The sequence below is a fragment of the Erythrolamprus reginae genome, chromosome 2 (assembly GCF_031021105.1).
Source record: "Erythrolamprus reginae isolate rEryReg1 chromosome 2, rEryReg1.hap1, whole genome shotgun sequence".
Taxonomy (NCBI): domain Eukaryota; kingdom Metazoa; phylum Chordata; class Lepidosauria; order Squamata; family Dipsadidae; genus Erythrolamprus; species Erythrolamprus reginae.
Window position 1 is genome coordinate 62252123 of NC_091951.1, and position 21484 is coordinate 62273606.

A 21484-nucleotide genomic window follows, 5' to 3' on the forward strand; every position below is an offset into this window, starting at 1 on the left:
AGACTAAAGCATTTTTTAATTGAATGGAACAACATTCACCTGTTAAATGTATTTTCAATAGTGGTGAATATCTGTAGCTCAGGTATAATAATAATAATAATAATAATAATAATAATAATAATAATAATAAAAAAAATTATTAGATTTGTATGCCGCCCCTCTCCGAAGACTCGGGGCGGCTCACAACAAGCGATAAAACAATATTGTACAGGCACAAATCTAATATTAAGAAAAAACTAAAAAACCCTATCAATTAAAAACCAAACAGCACATACATACCAAACATAAATTATAATAAGCTTGGGGGAAAGGTGTCTCAAATCCCCCATGCCTGGCGGTATAGATGGGTCTTAAGTAGTTTACGGAAGACGAGGAGGGTGGGAGCAGTTCTAATCTCCGGGGGGAGTTGATTCCAGAGGGCCGGGGCTGCCACAGAGAAGGCTCTTCCCCTGGGGCCCGCCAGACGACATTGTTTAGTCGACGGGACCCGGAGAAGGCCACCTCTGTGGGACCTTATCGGCCGCTGGGATTCGTGCGGTAGTAGGCGGTTCCGGAGGTATTCTGGTCCAATGCCATGTAGGGCTTTAAAGGTCATGACCAACACTTTGAATTGTGACCGGAAACTGATCGGCAGCCAATGCAAGCCACGGAGTGTTGTAGAAACGTGGGTGAATCTAGGAAGCCCCACGATAGCTCTCGCGGCTGCGTTCTGCACGATCTGAAGTTTCCGAACACTTTTCAAAGGTAGCCCCATGTAGAGAGCGTTGCAGTAATCGAACCTCGAGGTGATAAGGGCATGAGTGACTGTGAGTAATGACTCCCTGTCCAAATAGGGCCGCAACTGGTGCACCAGGCGAACCTGGGCAAACGCCCTCCTCGCCACAGCCGAAAGATGATGTTCCAATGTCAGCTGTGGGTCGAGGAGGATGCCCAAGTTGCGCACCCTCTCTGAGGGGGTCAGTAGTTCCCCCCCCCAGGGTAATGGACGGACAGATGGAATTGTCCTTGGGAGGCAACACCCACAGCCACTCCGTCTTGTCTGGATTGAGTTTGTTAGGATGAGGGCGAAAGTTAATTCTCCAAGCTTGTGGGTTGGTTTCCAAACATTTCATTACCAACATCTTCAGCAGAGTATAGGCCATGTGGTTGTCCGTGTTCTTCTATTTATGAGGTGTGGGCATGTCAAGTGAGGTTTTTGTGATTGGTCAGGTGTGAGTCATCATCGAGTCTTGTGAAGGCTATCACCCGCTGGTAATTAAATGTTTGGAAACCAACCCACAAGTCTTTCTTTCTTTCTTTCTTCCTTCCTTCCTTCCTTCCTTCCTTCCTTCCTTCCTTCCTTCCTTCCTTCCTTCCTTCCTTCCTTACTCCATTATTATTTTTAACTTAGTTGTACATCATCAAGTCACTTTATGAGATGGGCCATATAAATGTTAAAAATAACTATTTTAAAAATTATTTAAAAATGGAGGTGACTTATAAGGTTTTTAACTATCTGGTTTTTAACTTTCTTAGTTTAGTTTTTGGTATATTTCTTAATATTTTAACTTTGTGTTTGTTTATTCTCTTAACTATCTTTTACTTTTTTCCAATTTGTAAGTCACCCAGAGTCACCTTGTAGGGAAGATAGGTAGCATAAAATTTTAGTCTATAGATATATATATATATACGTATATTGGGGAAGAATATGGAATTTAAACTGTTTTAAATTGTTTTTAAGGGGTCTTTAAAATTGTGCATTTTGTTTTTAGGTTGTGAGCCACCCACAGCCCTTTGGGATTTGGGCAGCATATAAATTTGAATAAACAAACAAACAAATGAAAGTATCTTCTGATGGTATCTGAATATACCATCGTCATCTTCACCATAAATTCTTCTTCTCTTGGTCAGAATCTGGCTGAGGGCCAAGTCAGAAAACATAGATCAATGCTTTACAGCACAACCCTTCAATTGACTCAGTGTCAATGTACACCGCTTTACTGCTTGGTTTGGTGTTCCTGAAAATGAGCCATGACCTTCCTTTTCATTATTAATGAACATAACATAACCCATTTATTAAATGTGTACTTTCCCCTCTGCTCCTGATGCCTGTTTTTCCTTCCAGTATTTGACATGTGACAGTAAAGCTTCAAGTAAATGTCCCCACTGCTTCCTCCCCTGTGAATTCTTACCACCTGCTTCCTAGCATTGAACAGATGTATCTATGTAAAACCTTATAAAACCTATTCACCCAATCATTTATCATTTTAAGGAGGAAAGATGCTTTCTTATAAGCAAAGTACAATAGCTATACCATCTTTGGTTTAATGTTTTAGCTTAACTAAACATACTACAATTCTTGGAAGGAATATAGTGGAATAGACATCTATCAGCCATGTTAGTTTAGTATTTTTGTATTACTATTATTTTTATTTTAATGTATACTGGAACTGTTTCTCAATACATAGTTATCCACGTGCACATAGTTACCTATGCAAAAAATCCTTCTATTATGAAATGTAGGGAAATTTGTTTGTAGATAATTGAAAAAAAAAATTGCATTATTTATAACTAAGCAAAAAGGAAAAATCCTACTGCCAGTTTCTTGAAATGTTCTAATTAAGAGTGGATTTTGATCCACAAAGAGACATCAATATCGTTATGAGCCATTTTTCAGAAAGTTACAGTTCTCTCACTGATGAGAATGGTGAGCTACTTTCTCTGCAGAAAACTGTCTACAGCAAAATCCTTAGTTTCAACCTCCTGTCTTTTATTATTACATTGTTCTTTAATGAAAAGTGTGTCCATTTTCCAGATGGCATTCACTGTCTTCTCAAATTCTCAAAACGTTATTATTTACCAACCATGTCATAGACACTGATGATAGCATATTAAATACTATGTCCAAGTTTTAGTGCTCAAAATTGCTAATATATGTATGGATTACCAAAATATATATTGTATGCCTGGATTTTTTTTTAAGTTTGAAGATGTTCATCTGGCTGATGCATCAACATTTATTTTTCACTTTCTTCTCTTCTGAAAATTTTGTAATGGACTTATCTAATGAAATGTATCCATCAGAGAAAACTCCACACAATTCTGTACACATGGAAGAAAGATTCACACGATATTGTATACACTGGCGAAAATGCCTCATTAAAAATACCTTGTGAGAAAAGAAAAATATATAACAAAACTCTGTACAAATGTTTTGTGTGACAGAGTGGAGCAGACTAAGGAACCAATGCCATGTAAGTCTAAAACTACTTTTATTAGAAGAGCCAACAGGTTCTATAGGTTGTCTTTAATTTATGAGCATTTGATTAAAAACAGTTCAAAGTTACTATAACCTTGGAAAAAATGAGTTATGACCTGTCCTCCCACCTCCATGGTCACATAAGTGCAATTTAGCCACTGATAAGTAGTTCACATTTACATCAGTTTCAGCATCTTATGGTCACATGGTCATGATTTACAACCTTTCTACCTAGCTTTGGATAAGCAAAGCTAGAAGTGGAATTTTGATTTGCTTAATGATTGGATGGTTCACATAATGACCACATGATTAGCTTGACATTATTTGTTAAAATGATTGTAGTCACATCATGACTTACTTAAAGACTATGATGCTTAGTGGCCAAAACTCTGGTTCAATTGTGATTGTAAATTGAGGACTATCTATAGTAATAGAATATTAAAAGATTTATTATGTCTCTCTCCTTTCTCCCTTTATCTTTGTGTGAATTGGGGGGAGGATCCTATCAAATCCTATCTTATTTCCTCAAGTAAGTTGTTTTGGAATGGGCTTAAACTGTGCTTCTCTGCTTGTTGCCTTGGTATCAGATCTTCCAACTGTCCTTCAAAGTCACTCTGTGAAAAAAAGTTGTTTACCTATTGTAAATACAGTGATACCTCTACTTACGAACTTAATTCGTTCTGTGACCAGGTTCTTAAGTAGAAAAGTTTGTAAGAAGAAGCAATTTTTCCTGTAGTAATCAATGTAAAAGCAAATAATGCATGTGATTGGGGAAACCACAGGGAGGGTGGAGGCCCTGTTTCCTCCCAGGAGGAAAGGCTCCATGGAGGCTTCTCCCTGTCTTTTCCAGTTACAGTTTCAGAGGCTCGGGTTTGTAAGTGGAAAATGGTTCTTGAGAAGAGGCAAAAAAATCTTGAACACCCGGTTCTTATTTAGAAAAGTTCGTAAGTAGAGGCGTTCTTAGGTAGAGGTACTACTGTATTCAAAGACTGAAAACAAAGATCTCAAGGACAATAATGAAGATGCCCTGAAACTAGTATATCACGATGACATACTGACTACTGGAGACATCAAGGTGGTCTACAAGAAAGGCCAAATAAAGAACAGAAAATAGACCATGTCAAAGTATTATGTGGTCAGTACATAAACAAAATAGCAGACAAATGGAGTAGGAAAGCTGAAGAAGGAGACAGAGAGGCTGCACAAGATCAAGCCTTAAAAACAAATGCATGCAAAGTCAGCAACAGACAGAAAATGAAATGCTGAAGAAACAGAGATAACCCAGTTACTGCTGTAAGAGGTTGACTAGACAAATTGACTATAATAACAATGGTGTATTGGAATAACTTGAAGAACTGATGGGATTCCAAAATAGACAAACAAATAGAAAAAGGTCACTAAAGGGTTCTGGAACTTTAGAATTCAAAAGAAAATGATATGCATACATAATACTCTAGACTTAACAACTATCCATAAGAAAGGAAGAAAATAAGTCTAAATGGTGGATGTTGCAGTACCTGGGGACAACAGAATAGAAGAGAAAGAACTGAAGAAATTCCCAAAATATGAAGGCCTGTGACTAGAAGTAGGATGACTATGACAAAATAAAGCAAACATAGTACCAACAGTGATAGGCTCTTTGGGTGCAATTCCAAAACATATGAAGCACCAGTTTCGCATGGGGCCACAGATTGCCAGCCTTGATTGAAATCTTATTGTTGATATTGGCGAAAAACAAAACAAATTAGAACACCTATCTTTCTGTAATATCTAGAGCAGCATGGGAACATTTTTGTTTCAAATTTCTAAAGACTTCCTCTTTAGAATAAACTGTACAAGAAAACATTTACAATTAAGCTTTTGTCATGTGACAACTTGTATTCAGATAGTTGTAACTGTATAGAATATATATGTACATTAACTCAAAGCGCCATAAATATGCATGGATACTATATGTGCTTTGAAAATAAAGCCAATGTCAAATGTAGAGTAAACTGGAACCAGGGGTGGGCTGCTGCCCAGACCGGGGGGGGGCACACAGTGGGGTAGCAAATATTGAGCTACGCCCCAGAGCACCCAATTTGCATTGAAAGGTATTGAAAGAAAATGCAGGGCATCCTGCATAAGCCACGCCCACAGTGTGGTAGTAAAAAATTTGGTAGCCCTTCACTGCCTGGAACATAGTGTTGCCTGTGAATCCCTCTAGCTCTGTAGAATTTGCATTCTTCGACTTTAGGATAGGACCATCTATTCATATTTATCATGTAGGTTTTCATCCTGTTTTGAAGCAATATTTATGTTGTTACATATGGACAGAAAAGCAAATAGTATTTATATGCCATGTTTCAATTTAATGACAATGTGCTAGGGCAGTGACGGTGAACTTATAGTACGCATGCCAGGAGTGGCATGCAGAGTCATCTCTCCAGGCACACCAGCCATCACCCGTAGCTCTTCCAGGTTCTAGCTGGTCTTTGCGTATGCCAGAAGCTGGAAGAGCAGCTCCCTGTTGCGCGTGCCAACTGGTCGTCGAATGGGCCAGGAGCCAGAAGACAAAGGAGCCAGAGATGCGCATAGTGAAGGGCTACCAAAATTTTTACTACCACACTGTGGCCATGGCTTATGCAGGGCGCCCTGGATTTTCTTTCAGCATCTTTCAGTGCAAATTGGGTGCTCTGGGGTGGGGCTCCATTTTCACTACCCCACTGTGTTCCACCCCGTCTGGGCAGTAGCCCACCCTTGGATGTGCATCAGGGAACAGCTCTTCTGGTTTTTGTTGTTCCCATGCTTATGCTGGGCAGCTATTCTTCTGGTTTCTGGTGCTTCCTCCCCCCCCCCCCCGCTCGCACTCCCATGTCAGAAAAGGTTCTTCAACACACTGCTAGGGAAAGTCTATTATCTGCTTTGCCTTATATGCTAATACAGTGGTACCTCATCTTACAAACACCTCTTCTAACGAACTTTTCAAGATACGAACCCGGTGTTTAAGATTTTTTTGCCTCTTCTTCTGAACTATTTTTGCCTTACGAACCCAAGCAGCTGCTGGTGGGATGAAGCGGTTTCTTTCCCCCCCCCTTTTTTGAAGAAAGAAAAGGGAGGGGCAGCTTGGAGGAGTAAAGATTTCGCATGGTTTCAAAGACACTGAAACTCTTTTTAAGAAAGAAAAGGGAGGGGCAGCTTGGAGGAGTAATGATTTCGTATGCTTGCAAAGGCACTGAAACTGTGTCTTTTGAAGAAAGAAAAGGGAGGGGCACCCCCCTTGCCTTTCTTCCTTCCCACTCACCCTTTAGCCTAGCCTTGCTTCTTCCACCCGCCCCCTTTAGCTGCTCCTCCCTGCCCTCTGTTCGCCTCCCTTCTAAATTTTGGGATTTTCCTGAAGGATTTGCACCCATTATTTGCTTTTACATTGATTCCTATGGGAAACATTGTTTCATCTTACGAACTTTTCACCTTACAAACCTCCTCCTGGAACCAATTAAGTTCGTATGAGGAGGTACCACTGTATTTATAACTTTAAATAGTTCAAAAACATGAAATAAAATGAAGTCTTTATAGTTTATCAAAATATTTCATAATATTTCATAATAACAAAAGAGCCTTGGGGGAGCATTGGTTAGAGTGCAGTACTGCAAGCTGCTTCTGCTGACTGTTGGCTGTAGTTCACCAGCTCAAATCTCACTAGGCTTAAGGTTCACTCAGCCTTCCATCCTTTCCAGGTCGGTAAAATGAGGATCCAGATTGTTGGGGGTGATATACTTATTCTGAAAACCGCTTAGAGAGGGCTATAAAGCACTGTGAAGCAGTATATAAGTCTAAGTGCTATTGCTATTGCTATATTTCCACTTTTAAGTTTTACACACAAACACACACACACTTTTTTCTTTAAAAAAAAAGATAAACACTTGTTTCAGATAGGATTTCTGTCCAATAATTCTCTGTTAGTGATTAGTGAACTGTCCTCCACACAATCTACTAAAGCAGGGATGTCAAACTTGTGGTCCATGGGCTGATTGTGTCATGTGCTGGGACCACCCCGCCGAGTTTAGCGAAGGGGAAAAAAGTCCCAATATATCAGACAATGTGGTGGGTCTGACAACCTTGCACTAGAGAAGCTGTAAAACAAACTCTTCTCCTCCCACTAACATTTTCATAAAGTTGAAGCAGCACATGAATGTTCAAAGAGTATGCTGTACTTGAGAGAGAAGAAGATACTTCTCTTGGAATATAACGATAACCACATGCCAAAGTAGTAGATATTTCTTTCCTTTTCCTTTCTCTCATAACCACCCTGAGTCTGCGCAGAAGGGTGGCATAGAATCTGACCAACCAACCAACCAACCAAACAAACAAACAAACAAACAAACAAACAAACAAACAAACAAACAATCTGCGCAGAAGTGTGGCATAGAATCTGACCAACCAACCAACCAACTAACCAACCAACCAACCAACCAACCAACCAACCAACCAACCAACCAACCAACCAACCAACCAACCAACCAACCAACCAAACAAACAAACAAACAAACAAACAAACAAACAAGTCTAACCATGGTTTGCTTGAACCATGACCTGGCGTGTTTGTAATCATCTTAATAACTGCCGAATAGCTTGGGGAGCAAGAATTATTCCTGTACTATAACAACAGGAACATTAATGCACTCTAAACAAAGGACAGAACATTATTCTTACCCTATGCATTCCTTTAACTTGCAGTACACAAATTGCTTGTTATGCTGCTAAAGCTGATCAAAATGCCCAAGACTATTATCTTAAAGGGTTCAAAAGTAACACTATAAACTGGTTGAAGCCACCCTGAGTCCTTCAGGATTGCATGGCATCAGTGATGGGCTCCTATGGGTACGGTCAGGTACACAATACCGGTAGCAAAAAATTGAACTTTCCCCCCCTTTTTTCCCCTTCTGGGCTCAATGTTTTTGCTATCGCAGTAAATGAGTTTGTATAATTTTATAAGAGCTGTGCGTGTGTGTGTGTGTGTGTACTTTAGTAGATAATCAGGGGTTGGCTACTGCCTGGATGGGGGAGAACGCAGTGGGGTAGCAAAAATGGAGCTCCACCCCAGAGCAACCAATGCATAAGCCATGCCCACAGTGTGGTAGTAAAAATTTTGGTAGCCCATCACTGGGCAACATAGAAGTCGAATAAATAAATAAAGTACTTCATTTTAACTACCACATTTTTCGCTCCATGAGACATACTTTTTTGTCTCCCAAAAGTGGGTGGAAATGTCTGTGTGTCTTACGGAGCAAATATTGCCAAAGCCCCGCACGCTCACCCCCACCCCCTTTTTTGGCCTCCACATCCCCATTTTCAACTTCCATGAAGGAGGCAAAAAATGGACTGTGCGGAGGCTGAAAATGGGACATGCAGAACCCCAAAACAGTTCATGCTGAGGCTGAAAACGGGATGTGCGGATGCCAAAACTAGGAGTGTGTTTTATGATCAGGTGCATTTTATGGAGCAAAAAGTAATTGATCCAAAATTGTGGATCAAATTGCTCAACAAATAAAAGGAGGGTGGGAAGAGCTGCCCTGAGTGCTCGAAGAAGGATGGCATACATATCTAATTAATAAATCAAATAATAAAATAATAAATAAATAATAAGAGAGGAATCTTGGAAAAAAGGCTACTGTGGGAAAAAGTATCATGCAAAAATTATTATATTTGTTGCTTTGGGAGAATTGTGATTTATTGTGCATAAAACTCAAGTTTTATCCTTTATAGCACATTTCTCATCAAGTTCCTCAAATAATATTATTTTTATTTATTTATTTATTTATTTATTTATTTATTTTTATTTATTTATTTATTTATTTATTTATTTATTTATTTATTTAATTTGATTTGTATGCCACCCCTCTCCGTAGACTCGGAAAAAATATGCAACAAATCTAATAATTTAAATATCACTAAAACCCCCTTATTAAAAACAAAAACATACACACAAACATACCATGCATACATTGTATAGGCACGGGGGAGATGTCTCAATTCCCCAATACCTGACGGCAAAGGTGGGTTTTCAGAAGTTTACAAAAGGCAAGGAGGGTGGGGGCAATTCTAATCTCCGGGGGGAGCTGGTTCCAGAGGGTCGGGGCCGCCACAGAGAAGGCTCTTCCCCTGGATCCCACCAGATGAAATTGTTTAGTCAACGTGACCTGGAGAAGGCCTAACCGGTCGCTGGGATTCGTTCGACAGAAGGTGGTCTCGGAGATATTCTGGCCTGATGCCATGAAGGGTTTTATAGGTCATAACCAACACTTTGAATTGTGACCAGAAACTGCGGAGTGTTGGTGTGACATGGGCATACCTAGGGAACACTCTTCAAAGGTAGCCACATGTAGATAGCATTACAGTAGTCAAACGTCGAGGTGATGAGGGCATGAGTGACTGTGAGCAGTAACTCCCGGGCCAAATAGGGCTGCAACTGGTGCACCAGGCGAACCTGGGCAAACGTCCCCCTCGCCACAGCTGAAAGATGGTTTTCTAATGTTAGCTGTGGATCGAGGAGGATGCCCAAGTTACGAACCCTCTCTGAGGGGGTCAATAATTTCCCCCCCCCCCAGGGTGATGGACAGACAATTCGGGAGGCAAAACCCACAGCCACTCCGTCTTATCAGGGTTGAGTTTGAGTCTGTTGACACCCATCCAGACCCTAACAGCCTCCAGGCACCGGCATATCACTTCCACTGCTTCACTTCCTGGACATGGGGTGGAGATGTAAAGCTGGGTATCATCAGCATACTGATGATACCTCACCCCATGCCCTTGGATGATCTCACCCAGTGGTTTCATGTAGATATTAAATAGCAGGGGGGAGAGGACCGTCCCTGAGGCACCCCACAAGGGAGCAACCTAGAGGCTCTCCCTGGCTATAATAGCCACTCCTCCTCCCCTTCCCTGGGGTCGAGGCTGATGCAACACCTGGAACCCGGCTGGGCAGATTTCAGAGAGAGGAACTCCTCTCTCTGGACCCAGCCAGGTTTCAGTCACATATGCCAGGTCAGCCTCCTCATCCAGGATCAAATCCCGGATTAGGAGAGATTTATTTACCACCGACCTGGCATTGAGTAGCAGCAGCCTGAGCCCAGGGCCAGAATTACACTCGATACCAGTATCCTGAGTTGAGCTCACAGAACTGGAATGTGGGATTGCTATTAAACAGCGATCCCTTGTTCCCCTGGAACAGTTAGTTCTGTGGCTCCCGCCATATCTGCCTCTCCCCAGCAACATTGGGATATTCCAATCCTCTGCCATCCCAGAGATAAGTGTCCCCTCTCCTCCTGCCTCTCTAACGCCATGTGGGCCAAATGTATCATACACGTCATTCCCATTCATCCCATCTATACCATAATCCCACCCACCCCACCCATCCCAACGATACCAATCATTCATACTATACCTTATTTAACCGCCCCAATTATCCATCAATTAAACCCCCGCCAATAATTTAATTAAAAATATAGATAATTACTAATAATTAAAACAGTTAAAAGGAATACTATATATAAAAATATAAAGCTAAGTACTATACAACTATAAAATTAATTATTAAAAATATAGGAACTAGTAAGTAATTCATTTATCAAATAATAATAATAATAATAATAATAATAATAATAATAATAATAATAATTTATTAGATTTGTATGCCGCCCCTCTCCGCAGACTCGGGCAGCTCACAACAATAATAATAACAATGTGATAATGTAACAAATCTAATATTTAAAAGAAAGCATCTAAAACCCATCATTTAAAAAACCATACAACACAAGCATACCATACATTAAACTATATAAGCCTGGGGGAGATGTCTCCCTTATCCAGAGGTTCTTTCAACTGTCTGGAACCAATTAAGATAAGAGACTTATAAGAATGTTATACCAAGAAGGTGAATCTGTTGCATTGAAAAATATTGTTTCATAGCCAAAGTTGAAGATTGTATGTGATATTATATGAGTAATAGGATCCTTATAGCAGGGAATTCATATGCATGGTCAACTGTACATATAAATATATGATTGATGTGTTTTCTCTTCAGTGTGATCTATATTTTATATCTTCAGTATTTCATTTTGCAATGTGAGGCTTTATTACCCCATTAACTGCTCAGAATGATTCTACAAGTGGGTGGCCCTAATAAAAGTAAGGTAAATAAATAAGTTTGCTCATGTGACATAATAACTTGATACTCTAATGTAATGTTAAAGGACAAAAAACCCGGAACCTTCCACAAAATACATAATAATAAGATAATAAATGGTTCTTTTAATATATAGCCTGGGACAAAAGGGCATTTGCTATTCTCAACTGCCCGTTAAATATGGAATGATGTCATTATGGTGGTTTACATAATTTGCATAATGATGTTACTATACAAATCATGGAAATTGGTGCCAATAACAATTTGCATCACATGGCTGTTATAACATTAAAATAACATTAACTGTCCATTTCATTTTTATGCAATGGATATCTCTCTTATTTTGAGGAGAATATATAAAACAAAAATTTGGTCTATTGCATATGAAGTCTGCTAAATTAGGATCAAGACTTCATTTTCTTAAACTACATTTTCTATCTTCTGAAGCCAGAATGACAGGCAAAAAATCCTTACTTAACTTTAAAACATAAGATATACATTGCAATTGCTTATAAAAGAGATGTAGACCACTACTGTAAAACATCCTGACAATGAGCTCAATGTCGTGTTTGTAGTTACAAAATCATTTCTGGATTAATTGCATCTTTCACGACAGGCAATACATCCATAGGAGAGTTTATAAAGGAGTTCTATTCCTTTTCTATTTCTGTCAACAATAGAACAAGATCCATTTTACACACTACATTGTGAATGCTAAGAAAAATCACCTTTCTCAATGATTTACAATAACACCCTCTGCTGGCAAGTATATATATATATAAAAAAAACGCAGTCCAGATTTTGTATTTGACAATACAGGTAGCATTGTTGCTAAACTACTTAAGTGTTTTCATTTTGTAAAACACCACTTTGTAAGATAAAAATCAGTGCACACATTATTTACATACAGATAATGAGATGTATTTCTAAAGGTAAGTTTTGATCTGTCAAAGCTTGTAAATGTTTTTTTAACAAAGAGAAGTTAAATAGTTTCTGCTATCAAATGGCTTTTCCCCCCACAATCTTTGACAGCATCTACCTTCATTATGAGTACAAATCTACAGTAAATACTGGATATTTCAGAAGGAACTTCAGACAGAATTTAACAGGCAAAGCAACTGAAAAGGAGAAATAAAGAGTCCTCCCCAAAGGAGTAATTATTATTAAAAGCATTATTTCCTCTTTCTTGGACACTTGGGACTGGCAAATTTATCAAATGATATTAAAACAATTCTGCAAGAACTAGTCACCACTGACTCATAGATTTCTGGAATCTAAGAGTACAACTTGGGTAAATATTTGAGGAAACATTTATTCATTTTATTTATAAGAGCCATCTTTCCCACAATTTGCGACTTTGACATCAGTTACTGATCTGATTCCTGTAGGTAAGTAAATTAATGCACGTGATCTGTAGAAACAAATATTATTGGTAAACAGAAAGCTCCCCTTGCAGTCTGTCAATCATAATCCATATTACTCCAAAGTTGTTCAGAGGACTTAACCAAAGCTCACCTGGCTGAGATGGGTTTTTTTTAAAAAAAAACAAAACCTACCAATGGGAACAACATTCCCCAGTGTATTAACTGGTTTTTGCATTTCAACAAATATTTAAACTTCTGTCAGACTGCATGCTGTGAAGCAAGATTCCCAAACCTTTCCATTGAAGTAAGAAAGAAATCTCATCGAGGAAATCAAATTAAAATTCCCCCTTCATTCCTTCACCCTGTTCTAGCAACCTAGACTACCATCAGTTATCACCAGGATAAGTTAATGTACCCTGATCCTTCCAATTGAAAGCAAAAACAGCATTACCTGGCAAACTTCATATAGTAATTTGTATTGTTCTTCTTGCTTCTGAAGAGAGCACAGGCTGCATCCCATGTTTCAGAAAAAGAGTCTTCCTTATTTGCTGTGAGAGCCAGAAAGTTGTTGTTTCCAAGCATGCAGGCAAATACTCCTCTGACACATACAAGATAATCAGATGAAACTGAACGGGCTCGGAGTGGAGATGCTCTGATCACTTGCTCTGCCTTCTTCCTTAACACACGCCCTCACACGGTATACAACCCTCCCTCTTCTCCTGCTTTAGTCCAATGCACACACTATATACTGCTATTCATGCATATTAATCAGCTCTCATTGACTATTCATAACAGGCAAAGATACGGAAGATAATTGCTGCCTATGACAGCTGAAATTTCTCTAATTAACAAGCAAGCACTTCAGTAGCAGGGCATAATAAAAGACACTAACAATTCTGTAAACCATTTTGTAGCAATTACAAATAAACACAACTGCATTTTACTGTAGTCCCCAAGGATAATTTTTTAGCATACTTAAGCATATTAAAAGTACATTTTAAATGTAAGTCATATCCCAAACACTTCTGCTGCAGAAAAACAGCTATTATGGGCAATATTAACTTATGCAGCAAAGTTAAAGAAAACGACAAATATTCAGTTACAACTAAAGAAAAAGTCTGTTGTGAAGAGGTCATATGTTGAACAAAAGGATTTAAGACCAAGGACCCTCTGGAATAATGTTTCTCAACACCAGCAACTTTAAGATGTGTAGGCTTCAATTGCCAAGTATGCTAGATAAGATGTAGCAATTCTGGAAGTTAAAGTCCACACAACTTAAAGTTGCTAAGGTCAAGAAGCTGTTCTGAAAGCCCTAAAAATTGGGAAGAGAACATTCTGAACCTGTCTTTAAGGCACATTATTACCAGAGAATCCCATAATAGCAAAGTTTATCATACCTCAATTCCCATTAGCATCATAATAATTAGAATGTGCTTCTAGCACCTAATGATATCAGATAATATTGTATAGCTATGGTATGTTTATGTATATTTAAAACAGAAGAGGTTATTGCAGCTTTCTTTGAAAAGCCCACAATATGTGTTCAAAATGGATAGTGAATGTTATAAGTTCTTGTCAAGCATTCAACCTATAAATTAGAATTTCACTTGTATTGGGATGCATCAAGACATACTGATTTACTGCCTTCATCTGATAAATACTTCATGCTGTCTTTGTCTAAATTCGTGCCCTCAGGTTAAGCACCGACAAGAAATAATTAGAGCACAGTACCTATGCTACAACATACCAAAGATTGGTTCATATGTTATGTAAGTCTTATTCATAAGTTAACCAGAGAGGTGGTTTGATACTATAGTTACAGTACTAGACTTCATGATTTTAGGACAATCATTATAAGTTAGCATAGGGTCTGTTGTGAAGATAAAATGGGGCACAGAAAAATGTGGCCATTCTAGCAATTAAAATACTTTCTGAAGTAGAATCTAGTTTACACCTCTGCTAAGTTCTAAGAAGGACTCACCGAAGGACTCACTAAAGAAGAACTTAATGCTGGGAAAGATTGAAGGCAAAAGAAGAATGAGAAGACAGAGAATGAGGTGGCTGGATGGATTGACTGAAGCAGTCGGTGTGAGCTTAAATGGATGGTAGAGAACAGGGAGGCTGGGAGGAATGTTGTCCATGGGTTCACGATGGGTCGGACATGACTTTGCAACTAACAACAACAAAGTTCTAGAGCTCATCCAGAATCTTCCAGCAATACATCTATTCCTGAGACGATTCATCTCTTTGAATATGCAGTGATGACCTGCAAATTTATTTCTTTGCTCACACACATGTAGGACCTTTTTTTTCAGATATACCACAAGATTACAACAGATAAAAGCCTGTCCCAAACTGGCAATAAACTTCTGAGTTTAAAGTAGAACTTTCCCACAGTATTCCTTATAGAAATATGATTGCTAGCTTAGCTCACCAAATGATATTTTATATTCAGTATGAAAGCCACATGAAATGCAAATAACCTAAGGTTGTACAATGATGTACTTTCAAATATACATTTATATTGTAAATATATTGCATCATGTAAAGGACAATTTTCAGCTTCAATCCTCAAATGAGACCCATATATTTGCTTGCTATCTTTGCTGATCTCAGTCTATTGTGTTAAGAGACACACCATGATGATATGCTAAATTACAGGGGTGCCAAAATGAAGGCTTGCAGGCTGGATGTGTCACGTGCAGGCCACACCCATCCCAGCTTCGCCAAGGGAAAAAACTGATAGTAACGTGGCTCCGCTGGTGCGCTAAAAGGAAGAGTAGTTAGTGTTGGGTGTTATGGTACACTTAATGTCTTCACTTCTTCAAGTTTCATTTACTATGAAGATGAACATTTTGTCCTTTTTATGAATGATTTATGGCAAGTGGTAAGAAGACTTGCAATCTCTAGGAACCTATTTACTAATGCAAAGAAGGAAATTGTTTTGTAGGAGAAATTTGTCTCTTAAACATTGGAAACACTGAGCATGGAAAAGTATTACTCAGGGTAACAAATATTGGGCAAAGTGTTAAGAAGACAGTGTTGAGAAGACTTCTCTAGTCCTGCACTTACTGAATGTTGCATTCTTGGGTCGTGACCTTACAAAGCTACTCTGTGCTCAGTGAGATATATTAAACTGCATGCTAAATTTTCTTCTCTTGTGTCACAGTGTATAAGTTCTTCGTCATTTACTGTATCTCCATGTACTTTCAATATCTACCTCTCCAGGATCGGAATGACATTGCACCAGTTGCAACTGAAATAAACCATACTTCAGCTTCAACCACAACAACACAAGAGCACATAACAGATTCAAGCCCAATATTAACCGCTCCAAACTTGAATGTAAAAAATACCACTTTAGTAATAGAGTTGTTGAAGCGTGGAACTCATTACCGGACTCCGTAGTATCATCCCCTAACCCCCAACATTTTACTCTTAGACTGTCCATGGTTGACCTCTCCAGATTCCTAAGAGGTCAGTAAGGGGCGTGCATAAGTGCACTAGAGTGCCTTCCGACCCCTGTCCTATTGTCTCTCCTATATCCCATATATCTTCTCTTCTATCCCTATATCTTTCTTCTATTCTCATTGATTATTTTATCCTATACTCTCTCTTCTATTCTTTCTCTAATTCTATTTCTTTGAAGGTGTCCTCTATTACCTTCATTGTGTATTATTGTGTATTGGACAAAATTAATAAATAAAATAAATAAAATAAAATAAATAAAATTATTCTAGTGTTATTAAGAAAATGAAACAAAATAGGTATCTCATGTAAGAATCCTCTCAGAAGAACAAATTAGAACATCAGAGTGTACTTTTAAAACATTCCATAATATCAGTTGGGAGGATAAGTCAAGAAACTTTGACATTTCATGTTCTTGTTAACAAATATTCATTTAATTTTGCAACATCCATGAAATAAGTCCAATAAGTAGTAATTCAAGCAAAAAAGCATAAACAGTTTTAGTATTTTTTGTTTTGCACCCAACTCTTAATACATTTTTACTTCGCAAATTAACTCGCATTATAATATGTATGAGACTTATGAGGGTTTGAGGACAGTGGCTTCATATATGTTGGGAGCAATGTACATTTGGATGACTGTATCAATAGCCTAATTAACTCTCTTTCATTCTGAACATTTCTCATATGAAAAGATGGCAGAACACATGAGCAGCTGTTCCTTTGTAATAAATCATACCATTTATATATGCTGAGTTCATTTAATGATGATGACCACTCTTGGAAACAAAGTAAAGAAAAAAGAAAAAAAATGCATGCCTTTGAGCACAAGCATTTATTTTTTAATCTAGATTTTTCATTTCCATACAAAATTATTTTTAATCAGCCACAGAAATTGGACAACCTAATCAACTCTGAAATAACTATAAATCCATGTGAAGTATGTATTCCACCATCAATAAGGCTATTTATCAGGTCTTTCATATGCTCATAAAACTCTTACGACTGTCATTAGAGTTTGGCTCTTTATAATTAGAGACTAGTCATTTGTGAAGATGGAAGGCGTTTTTTTTAAACTTATGAATAATTGGAAGCACTGGCAAAATGCAAGAAAAATGATACCAAAGGCAAATTCTATGAAGATACATCTAATGTCTAATGATGCACCATGCCCAGACAAGATAACCCCTTCTTGCTTAAAAGTCTGTGCCCCCATCTTCACCCCATCTTCACCCAATTGACCCCCATCTTCACCCAAATCTTTAACAAATCACTAGAGGTGTGCTATGTTCCTTCCTGCTTCAAACGCTCTACTATCATCCCAGCACTGAAGAAGACCACCATCAAGGAACTGAATGATTACAGACCAGTTGCTCTAACATCTGTAGTTATGAAAATCTTTGAAAGGCTAGTGATATCCCACTTGAAAACCATCATGGATCCACTGTTAGACCCCCTGCAATTTAGATCAACAGATGATGCTGTTAATATGGTCTGCATTACATCCTACAGCATGTTGAATCTCCAAAGACCTACGCTAGGGTCCTCATTTTAAACTTTAGTTCAGCATTCAACACCATCACAATGGACATACTTTTAACTAAACTAAATCAGCTAGTGGTACTTGAACACACTTATAAGTGGATCACAAGCTTCCTAACAAATAGGAAGCAGCAGGTGAAGCTAGGCAAAATCACATCAGATACCTGTACAATTAGCACAGCCTCCCCCCCCCAAGGCTGTGTACTCTCACCACTTCTCTATATATACCAATGACTGCATCTCAAACAATCCATCTGTTAAACTACTGAAGTTAGCAGATGACAACAGTAGTGATGGGCGAACCCGACAAAATTCGGGTTCGGCAGATTCGGGCGGACTTTACAAAAAATTCGGGTGACATCACCAAACCCGAACCTGAACACTTCTGGCCCCGCCCACCATGACGTCACCCAGCTGTCATCTTCTGAGAAGAGGAGGAGGAGCCGGGCACTAGTGGCGGCAGAGGAAGGTGCTTTTAGAGTGCCGGCAGAATTGTTTCAATTTTTCTCTTTCTGGCTTTGTGCCGTTTCTTTTCTCCTCTCCCCAATAATTTGGAGGGGGGAGAAGAGAAAGAGCAGCACGCATTGGGAACTGCAGGGGGGAAGAAATGTTGACTTAACCCCCCCCCCAAAAGCCCCTTAGGCTGACTGGGTTTGCTTGGAGAAAGGGAGAAGGACCAAGGAGAAGCCGCTGCCTTTTGTACGATTTTATTTTGTCCCAACTCAGTGAGCTGCAAAAAACTGGAGCCAAGCAGGAGAGGTGGGACTGGACCATTTCTGAGGCAAATGGGGGAAAGCCCAGCTGAAGCTTTCGCCAGTGGACTGGAGCTGTGCAGGAGAGATGGATAGAGCTCTCCTGCACAGCTCCAGTCTGCTTTTTTAAATAGTTACAGATAAAGAGCAAAGCGGAGAAGGCGCTAGGTCACTCTCTTGCTTCCCTTGCCACAGCCATGGTCCTTTCACTGGGAGGTTGCTAAGGACGCCAAGGTGACCACTTCCTGGATTCCTTAGCAACCTGCCGGTGATGTCAAACCTCCGAACACGACCCCGAACTTTGCCCGAAGTTTCAAAGAATTTCAGGTTCATGTTCGGCGTACCGAACACCGCAAAATTCGGTACGGACCCGAATTGTGCGAGTTCAGTTCGTCCATCACTAGACAACAGTAATTGGTCTCATTCGACACAACAATGAAACTGCATAAAGATGGGAGGTTGAACAACGAGCCACACTCAAAATTGTAGAAATGGTAGTAGACTTTAGGAGAAATCCTTCCATCCTACCACCTCTCACAATACTAGACAACACAGTATTAAGAGTAGAGACCTTCAAATCTCTAGGTTCTATCATATCTCAAGACCTAAAATGGTCATCAAAAAAGCACAGCAAAGAATATTCTTTCTGCACCAACTCAAGAAGCTCAAACTGCCCAAGGAGTTGCTGATACATTTCTACAGAGGAATTGTTGAGTCTGTCATTGGCATCTTTATAACTGTCTGATTTGGTTCTGCAACCCAACAAGAGCAACACAGACTTCAGAGGATAATCAGAACTGCAGAAAAAACAATTGTTGCCAATAATCCCTTCAACACTGTAAAACTATTTACTAAATCTGCACTACTATTACTACTAGTTTTTTCTCATCATTCATATCACCCATGTCCTCCCACTTATGACTGTATGACTGTAACTTGTTGCTTGTATCCTTACAATTTATATTAATATTGATTGTTCCCTAATTGCTTATTTGACCCCTATGACAATCATTAAGTGTTGTACCTCATGATTTTTGACAAATGCATATTTTCTTTTATGTATACTGAGAGCATATGTACCAAAGACAAAATCCTTGTGTGTCCAATTACACTTGGCCAATAAATAATTATATTCTATTTTGATCCTCCTATACTGAAATAGAATTTTCATTTTCCTCATAAGTTGCTGTATGGCTACAAGATTTGGGTTGCAAAGATCCTAGTGAACAGTACAAAGATTATTTCATTGCTATCTAGTTGTATCTTACTATCATCAGTTTAATTATCCTCCAGTTCCTACATTTCCTAGATTTTGTGCCCTCGTCACATTGTTGCTGTCAAGTCAATGTTGTTTAGTGTCATTTCTATAGACCACAAATCTGTGTGATACTAGCAGCAGCCTAGGGACAATTGTTCTATGGACTTTTTGATAGCTTCTGGTAAAGTATACTACAAGAGTCTCATCAGTGCTTTCAGTGTAAATTGTCCTTAGTTGCTTATTAAGTTGATTTATTTGTTTACTTACGTTATCTTCTTTGCCTATTTGTGATCTCATGTAAGGGTCTTGATTGCTATAAAAGTCAGTCCTTCTCTATCCTTTAAGCTGATGGAAGACAGTCTCCGGAAGCTTTCAATATTATGTAATTTCCATGCTTTGGGAAATGATATTTAAAAGTAAGTTTTCTGTCGCAGTTTATTATATTTTGCAAAGTAACTACAGGGACTTTTTAAATACATAAATCCATCTACAAGAAGAAAAGATGAACAAGATGAAAAGATGAACAGACTCTCCGAGTCTGCAGAGAGGGGTGGCATACAAATCTAATAAGTAAGTAAGTAAGTAAGTAAGTAAGTAAGTAAGTAAGTAAGTAAGTAAGTAAGTAAGTAAGTAAGTAAACAAACAAACAAACAAACAAACTATCTTTAGATGACACTCTTTCATCTGAAATTTGAATGAGATCTTTATCTTCTTGAAACCAATGTTAAAATTTCACATAATTTTGCAGCTTTAATGCTGAAATAGCTACACATAATCATCTCCCATAGACATAAGAAAGAGATAACTATCTACTTTTCATAATAGAATCCCAGGTTCAGAGTCTAATTTTCAATCAAAGTGGAAAAGATCAGGCGGAAATCAAGAACAATCCTCTAATCACTGAACCAATATTTATAGATAAACCATGTTTTGTATCTGTATAAAACAGATATTGCATGAGTTAACAAAGATGGAAGGACATTTCGATCCCCACAAGGAATTAATGGCTGCAAAAGTTGATGGAATTAGCAGATATGTATAAATTGACTGCTTTGATAGAAGAAAAACCACTTTTGTTTCTACTTGGGAATCGCTTCTGGACTTTGTGATTGAGGTGGAAAAAATGAATCTTTGATTTTATTGATTAGATACATTAGTTGTCATAGAAATGGTACTTTATACTATTATGTAAAAGTAAACAATAGAGATTTAATGTTAACACCAGAAAGAGTTAGATTTCAATGCCTTTCTTCTTCTTCTTCCTTTTCCCCCTACACTTCTTTCCCCTTTTCCTCCCTTATTTTTTCTACTATTCGCTTTTGTAATTTTGTATTTTATACCGTAAACTAATAAAACTGTAAAAAAAAGGTAGATATTGCATGAGTTAAAGAAAAACCACTGTCTTTAGCGCTATACATGCTTCGTAAATGACACAAAAGATATTCTTTAGAATTCCAAGAAGCAGGCGCAGAAGACCTCTTTAAAACAGCTATATCTATTTTCAGGCTTCTATTTCAACCTGAAACAAAGACATGGCTGCTTTAAACAGTTAACTCACTAAAAAAACCAAGATTCCAGCAAAAGGCTGAAAAAAATTAAAGTTGCACATATGTTCATATTCCAAAATATCTCCACTTTTTAACATTGCACAGCTCTACTGTTCATTAATTAAATGGAAGATTTGTAAAAAATAAATCTT

At 38.4% G+C, this 21484-nt stretch overlaps 1 protein-coding gene across 2 annotated transcripts in view; it reads right to left on the bottom strand.

Moving 5' to 3' along the window:
• Positions 1-21484, bottom strand: part of PDZRN3 (PDZ domain containing ring finger 3) — a 255607-nt gene that overhangs the window by 71852 nt on the left and 162271 nt on the right. Inside the window, exon 1 of one of the 2 annotated variants that reach the window (XM_070738251.1) lies at positions 13218-13363. The exons of the other annotated variant lie outside the window; for it this stretch is intronic. Coding sequence (XP_070594352.1) covers positions 13218-13286 — 69 coding nt within the window. The 5' untranslated portion in view covers positions 13287-13363. Of the gene's footprint in view, positions 1-13217; positions 13364-21484 lie in introns of those variants that run through there. 2 annotated transcript variants of the gene reach the window in all.